Raw genomic sequence first — 9,076 nt, forward strand, 5'->3', positions numbered from 1 at the left:
TATTAATATAACGAACGGTATTATTGGATTATAAAGTAATAATAATGGAGGATGATATAATGCATGATAATTTAATGTATGTTCCTAGAAAAAGGATACTTAAAAATGAAAGAATATGGTCGGTCCAAAACGTTGTAAGATGAAACTATTTAAATTAAATATTTAATATTTTGAAGGACATATAACTACTTCAAAAAAAAAATTGACAAATCCTCCGAAGAATAAAGTCATGTATAAAGTATAAATTAATTGATAATACTTTATTGTTTTTCAAAAAATTATTTGTCAATCCACAACTCCCTAATATAAAATTAACAATCAGTGAATTGCCTATCACAAGTATGAATAAATAAATGGCATGTCAGCCCATTTATGTATATATATATTCATCTAATTTGTTTTCATCTTCATTTATTTTATTCTATGTCTCAATATTTATTTTTAATTAGAATCGATTATACTTTAGGGTATGTGTACAAGTTTTCTACAGGTCAACCCTTGTTTTTAGTATTAAGAGTTAATTATTAACAACCGAAGTAAAATTGGTGCCAATTGTAAGCCCTCAGCTTGCAACTAGGGCCAGTTTACAACTGTACATGACTGTTAACGAAATTACAGAAAACACAAGCTTCACTACATTTCCGAGTTTTGTTCCAAAAGGGAACTGAATTCGATGAAAATTTTAAGAGCTTGAATCATAATTATTTCAATCACATTATATAAAATCTTATATAAATCGGTATAAAAATCTTAAAATAATTGACAAAAAATTTAGAATTTTACTTATTTAATTAATTAAGAAAATTTAAATTGGAAGAAGATAAGATGATCGTATGAAGTAGATTGTAGGAAGATAGTCCCGGTGGCGGTCAATACAGGTATCAAAATAGTAAAAGAGAACTATTTATTGTTAACCAACCTAAAATATGAGCCCTAATAGAGTTATTTACGTTCAACAGTTTCATAAAAAATACTCTGAAAAATTAATTGATAGTGAATTTATTTTGGAAAATCTATACCTTAAAAACCATTCGATACAAGTGTCTATTAACACTCAAATTTAACCTAGTTTAATGCACTATAAAGTAGTTTATTATGTTTCATGATATTCAACAAAATTAATTCACAGAATGTTGATTTCTAGATGTTCGGACAGACTTTTTGGAAGAAAGTTAAAATATACCTGAAAAGAGTGGATATAATAATCTACTTCTCCAGCTTAGATTATTATAGACAAAAAAAAAATCTATACCACGACAACCCATACGAGATCAGAATAACTACTTATCATTCTAACAATTAAAAATAATCTAAAAATAAAAAATATATAAAAATTATAGATGAAATCAATTATTAACAACTAGTTAATGATATTAACTAATATCAACACAACTTTCTTAAATTTAAAACTGGTTATTTTAAAACAAAGTGATAAGGAAAATGATGGCTATTTTTGATTGATATGTTTTTAAATAATGAAAATAAGCAGTTATTGACGGTAGCTTTAAAAGGAATAATTAATGCAGAGAAGAATGAGGCCAACACTGCGGCTAATTAGAGTCCGTCCTTCCGATCATCAATAATTTCGTTTCCATCAATCAATAAGTAATTACCATTCCAATCACGCTCACCATTCACACCTTAATTTATAAACAGCCACAATCTAATTTTTAATACTCAAATTAGTGATAGAAATTACGATTTAATTCATTATATAGCTAGCTATATTTTCCGTAGCTTTGATTCAGAAATATTTTCTAACATATATTTTTTATCTAGTGACTCAATTTCTAATATGGTACGTTAACTAAATAAGGCTTTCAACATCTTATTTCAATCTTTATTTAAAACCACTTATCATTTTATAGCGTAGTCAGTTGCATATTTTAGAGAATTTTAAGTTCTACTGTTTTACACCGGTAAAACTTTCCATTTCTGAAGCTTCATGGGTTTTTAAAAATATTTTTCTAAATTCAAGGTGCGGTTTTTATTGGATACAGTAGTTCTAAATCTAGGGCCCTCTTTTTTTATACATGAAAACTGAATCTCATGATCTTAATATCACATCAACTGTGTCACCGGCAAGTGTAATAAATACTTTTCAGGAATTTCGTTGCAGGGAAAATATAAAAGAAAGCTAATTATGAAATAAATTAAAATTATATAGACATCAAATAATTATTTTTAATTTTATAGCTCTTTTAGAACTCAAATAAAAATATCTATTACCAAAAATTATTTTTAATCGTTTCGGACTTGACTAATAGACCTTATTAATTGAAACGAGAGATAGTGTAAGATAGATATTAAAAAATATTGATGGTTTTTGAAATAAATTAGAAAAAAAAAATAAGGTTCATCCAAGAAGCATAGGTCATCCCATGTGTTCAACCATACAAGGCAAGCACAACATAGAATAAGCATGATACACATATAATACAATATGGCATCGAGCTTAGAATATTTTGATGACAGAGGAAGTAATTTATGCGAGACTCCTATAGCTTTACGTATTTTAATATTATCGTATATAGTGAATATTAATCTAGAATCTGGATGGAACTCTGAAGTGAGAGTATAATAATAATTTGAATAAATGTGAGGTTATAAAAAAATATATATAAAAAATCTTATGCTGCTTCAGACGTTTGTAAACATTTATTTATTTTTAGATACAACTTTGTAATTTATTACTTTTAATTCGCCTGAGTCGTGTCCATAACTTTCCCTTTGCGCTATTCAATTCAAATTATTTATTGATATAAAATACATTGAGGAATAGTCATTACTAAAAAGAATCAAAGTACTCAAATATTTAGAAAAACAGTATTTATTAAATTATTAGCATTTATTTTTATGACTACTTACATATTATTTGATTGCAGAGAAATAGATATTAAATGGTATCTATTAGGAAAACATTGTGAATGATAAATGTAAATGGAGTAAATGTAGGAATATATTTTTAGTATTTAAACATAAAGTGGTATTATATAAGGAAAGCGACTGATATAAATTTTAAAAAAAAGAAGAAACGTTTAGGATGAAACAATTATGCTTCTTTATACTACAGTCAAGCGACTGATTCGTGATTGCAGTGGTGCCGGTTCGAATCCGGTCTTGGGGTCGACTTTTATTTCTGAAATGAAAACTTGACCCCTCACTATGGTTATAATAGGTTCATCACCACTGGATAATCCCCCCTTCCCTGCCCCCCTAGAAATGTCAGGAAATGACCAGGAAAAGGGACATAAAAAAAAAAAAGTTAAAAACAGCAGAAATTGTTAGCTGAATTAAAGGAAAGCTAAATGGGCTTGTTTTTACTGTTTCTCCACACTCTTTAAGAATTCCACAAGACTAATAGTTCAGGAATGAAATGTATCTTACATTTAAAAACAGTGGGTACACAAATTTAAATTATAAAGGAAAGAATATAAAGACATCACCTTCATATTTATGGTATTGTGTACTTTTATTTATATGTAGGAGAATTTTTAATTTAAGAATTCTAAAGCGCAATGTTTTTCGTTAGATCTAAGTAACTTCACCAACAACAAATCTTTTTATTAAATTTATTGATTTATCTCACTGAGCTACATCGGAATTAATTATTAATGATTATACAATAATGTTTTCCAGTTACTGCCTTAGAAAAAGAAATATGTGTACAAAAATATATGATTATTAATTACATACGAAAAACTAATTGATCAATTGAAAATTAAAGGATATAAAAATAATATACATTTATTGATTCTTACATGAAATTCATTTTTTTTAAAAGTAAGCATATATTTCATCTCAGACTTAATATTGTTAAGTTTTACATCGATAAATTTTCCTTGAAACGACTTTAATGTCTGCTAAATGATCAAATAACACTTGTGAAGTAGCATATGTATCTCTGTAAGAAGCAACTAGAAAGTATGGATGGCCATTTTGGATTCTTATTTGATAGTCCTTGATCTGAACAGATACAAAAAGCTTTTATGAAAATTGGAGCTGATCCTTTCACGATATTGAACGTACAAAGAGATCAAGGCTCAAATCACTAGTAGCTTTATGGTTAATGAGATTGCTTCGAGAAAAGGAAACATTGTCCTATAGCTTCCTGTTATGTTTCTTACCAACTTTTAAAAAATAAATAGAAGTCGACGATTCAATGGTATCTATATTTTTTAAACAATCAAGTATACTTTAGAAAGTTTACATAATAAAACTATGTACATAAAGAAAATTTCAGAATGATTTTGAACTGAGTTGTTCCTAAATAGATCAGTTAACACTTAAATATCAACCCAATGAGACAAAGGTTAAATAATAGTTTTCATTCTTGTTTCAATAAACGTTTTGAAAATAATTTTCTCAAAACAAATGATTGAAGTAATATTGAAGCAAGCTGGTACCGAGTGCGAGCTCACGGTTCACTAATAAGGAGAGTGCACCAAGTGTCCTCAACCATTTCGATCAAAATATTTTCAGTGAATGCTTTCAGATGAATTTATGTTTTTAAGTAGTGAATGTATTCAATGCTTTTTACATTGAAAAATAAAAATCGACACACATTCGACCGTTTTTTAGCTAAAATATGAGACCCTGAGACTTTATTTCATTTTTCGAGTTGGGAAAATGGTGTAGACATGGTTCTCCTAACAAAACATTCGTTTTCTGGAGAATATTAAAGAGAAAACACAATTGTTAAAAACTTTCAGTACCTCCCCTGGAAGGCAACAATTTTTTCTTTTTCTTTTGCTATGAATATTATAATTTTATGGCTTATCTATCGAGATGCGAATAAAAAATATCGATCTTGTCTTCCTGTCAAGAATATGTAGAATGTATAACTAAAATCGGGAAAAACCGGCCATGCAGGACTATCTCTGATTTTTCGGTAACTAGAATACTGTATTTATTTCTCTATTTTCTTCCTTTCGTCAATCATCAAACTCTATCATAGTTCATATTTTATACATTTCTTACTACTGCTACTAATGCAAAATGGTTAATTAAGTTAAAGGGACTTTAAGGGAAGATTCTTTGAAAAGTCGGCATTTAAGTCCTGTAAAACTATTTCAATGGATCTAAAGCCTCGCTAATGTTAAAGATCGCGTGAAATATCGAATTTTGGGAAAAATCGACTTGTTTATTTGGACTCATAACGTTGAAAACTCTTCTTTCAATTAGTATTTATATTAGAAGGTTCTGTGACGAAAACATTAAGGTTTTATGCGGATAACTTCGGTTCTAAACTGCAATCCTTATCAACACTTTTTTTTTTCTTTCTGTATAAATACATAACTTCCCTGCCTTCGGTAGTGAGGGACCGAAATAACAATAAAGGCGATAAACAATAAAAACTAATAATAATAAAATAAAAACGTTGGATAATAGAAGTGAGAATTCAAATCAAAGCAAACAACAGTTGTTTCATTATTCCCAAACATGGTGGCGACTTAAGAACCGCTTGAATTGTGTTTTCTTTATACATTATATTAATACTTATTTTTTTAAATCTCTTACCTAATTTAACTTCTTGGCTGCTGAACTACAAAAGACAAAACTTGAAATTCCAAAATGTTAATCAATTGAACGTTCAAGTAGACAAAATGATTAACTTTAATTTCAACATTTTTCAAAAAACAACTGTAAAAATGTTTCTAGTTATAAAATATTTTCTACTTTTTTCATTTGCAAGTAGAGAAGAACATGAAAAAAATAACAGTTTAATAAAATTTACATTCAGCCCTAACTATTTAATCTATACTTAATATTAGTGTGCTAAATTTTCAACATTATAAAATTTAAATTATGATTTTCATGACGGAATAAAGTTTTAATGTTTTAATAGGTAGTTTAAATCCTTGTGTTCAAGAGGTTATTTTACTAATTTTTTTTTTTTTTTTTATTAGTTATTTATTTTGTTTAATTTAATTTTTTCTTCTTCTATTTCTAATTATGTTATCATTTAATTTACATAGTGTGAATAATCCCAATTGTCATTGTCTATAAATACGACAGAATATAATATCACAAAATAAATTTAATTATTTAAAAGCCGTCCATATAGGTCTGGCTTTTTTTAATAATAAAAAACGATTAATAAAAGTTTACAAAAACAAATGATAAGCCAGCAAAACAAAAAAACTTTTTTTTTTTAACAGACGACCACCTTATTTCGCAATTTGCTTTCCAACATCAACATGATTTACAACACATCAGCTGTCCTCGAAAGACTGACTCTAAATGGCGCTTATCTGATCTACACAGTCACGAAACGTACCGTTTCGTGAGATAAAAAAACACTAATGATATTATTTTGGGAAATTGAAATCGTTTTATGTGCGGAATGATTCTGAGAAAATTATCATTATGCAAATATTTTTGAAACACTAGGGTAATTCATATTATGTACGTGTAATATAAGATTTAAAATAATATCTAATTGAACCATGTTTATGGAAATATATCTATAACGAATCCAAGAATTGAACCAGGAGATTAATATAAAAAATATTTAGATAGGACTTTTCTATTGCTAGTAATGTTACACCACTAATTTTTAGAATTACATTAATATTTCCATTAATTCAATTCTCTAAATAAATAAATTATATCAAACCATAATATTCTTAGCTTAATTAAATTAAGAACTTACCATTTTCGATATAATATGAAGTTTCGTTATAACGATCATCTGTAAAGCCTGGTCGTTTAGCTTTAAGTGCCTTTGTCTCCAACTTAGCCTGAAAAATAAATAAAAAGTGATATTAATCATAAAATTGATTTATAAATATATAAGTTAAAAATTACAAACACCATAGGGAATGACTATAATGGTGATATCTCGAGTATAATTAATATTTCATTGCGGTTTTTAAAGAATTATTTATGATCCAATATAATCCAAATTCTTAAAGTTAAAATCAGTATTATTGACATCATGATCACCATACTTCTAAATAAGAAAAATATATTTTGAAGGTTACCTTCTGCAATTTATCAGAAATAAAATTCCCATTATTTATGAAGCTGAATAAAAAAGGCAATATCAGCCCCTGACCCTGATTAAATCCTCAAAACCCATTTAAACTTTCCTTTTATGATCAACATAACAAACCACTCAAGTGGACTGGTAAAAAAGTACAGAAGATTCATTATTTTTATAATAAAATATTTAATTCGCTAAAGTAGGTCTTAATTTTTCATTAAATTAATATAGAACAGAATTAGATTTTTTAACATCAGTTCCGGTGTGAACTTGAGAGAAGGAACTGGCCTTAGTCTCATGATTTTAAAGACGCGAAATAAGGCCTACTTTATTTGAATTGATGACCGTTATTTTATTACGTATCTTAACAGTTGCATATTTTAGATAATTATATGTTTTATTGTTTTACATAGGCCACACTTTATTTTTCTAAAGCTTTATGAGTTATTAAAAATTTAAGGTATGGGATTCATGAGGTACCATAGTTTGAAATTCTATATTTACATTTTGACAGGATTAACTGACTTATGAGGTTATCAAGACGATCATGTAACCGGTGATTCTAATAAATATTTTTTAGGATAATTATTGTATGAAAAATATAAAAGAAAGCTTAATATAAAATAAAATAAAATTATATTGACAAATTAAACAAAAAATCATGTTTTTTTATAATGAGTAACTTTTAATTTTTAACCAAACCTTCAACTTTTCATCAAACCTTTCAAAACCTATTTGCATACCTTTTTTTTTTTTTTTAATTTAGCTTTATCATACCTCTGATAAAACTGTCGAAACCTTATTTGGAATAACTTTTTTTGTAATGCATTTTCGCCAAACGTTGTAAGGTATAGTACGCAGGGGAGTTACAATAAATGTAACTTATTCCAGGCTATTCAAGCTAATAAATTGAAATCCTATTATTGTTCTATCCAAACCACGTCATCAATTTGCTAAATATAATGATCAATTTGCGTCTCTGTAAATTTTAAAGAATCACATTAGGCATCAAGTATTACAACAAATAAGCTGTAAAAATGGGAAGAAAATATTTTTTTTTATTTAAAAATAATACGAAATGTTATTAAAAAAAAATCTTTCTCAAAGATTTCCTTAGATCTCTATTAACATTGGCTTATTTTTTTAATTATCAGAAGCAACATTTTTTTATCACACTAATAGTATCAGCTTTTGAATAAGATTTCCAACTATTGATTTGTGATATAGACTGGAACAGCTAAAAAAAGTTATGTTACCACCCATATCTCCTTGCCTATAATATTAAAAAGATAAACATGCGTTTTGTGAAATATTGTATACGCTTTTTATTATACAAACATATAGTATATATTACGCATGTCTCCACTTGAAACTGTATTGAAAGCCAGCAGATTTTCTAATAGAGTAGTCCACGCAATAATGACGTACCAACTTATATGACGTGGGGATATTCTCTTCTTTATAGTTTGAGATGTGTTACGGAAATAGATTACTTATGAACGAGGTGTAGATAGTTAAACGTAGATTACTGATTGGAGAAGATGATCAGGGGGTGTGGTCAGCAAAGAAACAACATAAATAAACAAACAATATTTATTTATTATATTATATATACTATACTATACAATACTATAAAAACAAAATGATGGTTGTCTCTAAATGATAGTTGTTGTCTTTTTTGTTTTTATAGCCCTGATGAAGACCTGAAAATCAGGTCGAAACGTCGGCATAAATAAATATTGTTTGTTTATTTATATTGTTTCATTGCTGACCACACCCGATGCACCCCTCGCCCTCCCCCGATCATCTCCAATCAATTTCTTATGAACCACAGTTTTATTATGCTCGAGTTCAGTAACTATCATTTTATTTATTTTTTTTTTTTTCAGATTATTTCAAGTAAATTACAACGGCGCTTATTCATCCCTATTCCCTCAGTCTGCTGGTGTAACTCAGGGTAGTATTCTTGGTCCTATCCTATATACAGTGTTCACAGCTGACATTCCAACCCATCCTAACACAATCCTCACCACGTATGCCGATGACACATGTCTATTGTCAGTGAACAATGATCCTTACATTGTATCC

General features: G+C 27.8%; 1 protein-coding gene across 2 annotated transcripts in view; it reads right to left on the reverse strand.

Moving 5' to 3' along the window:
* The window catches only part of LOC106682067 (pseudouridylate synthase RPUSD2), a 684,854-nt gene that overhangs the window by 43,527 nt on the left and 632,251 nt on the right, over positions 1-9,076 (reverse strand). For both annotated transcript variants that reach the window (XM_067047017.1, XM_067047016.1), the window contains exon 3: positions 6,656-6,743. In XM_067047017.1, coding sequence (XP_066903118.1) covers positions 6,656-6,743 — 88 coding nt within the window. The remainder of the gene's footprint in view (positions 1-6,655; positions 6,744-9,076) is intronic.

The sequence above is a fragment of the Halyomorpha halys genome, unplaced genomic scaffold, assembly GCF_000696795.3.
Source record: "Halyomorpha halys isolate HHAL.00 unplaced genomic scaffold, Hhal_1.1 Scaffold387.1, whole genome shotgun sequence".
Taxonomy (NCBI): Eukaryota; Metazoa; Arthropoda; class Insecta; order Hemiptera; family Pentatomidae; genus Halyomorpha; species Halyomorpha halys.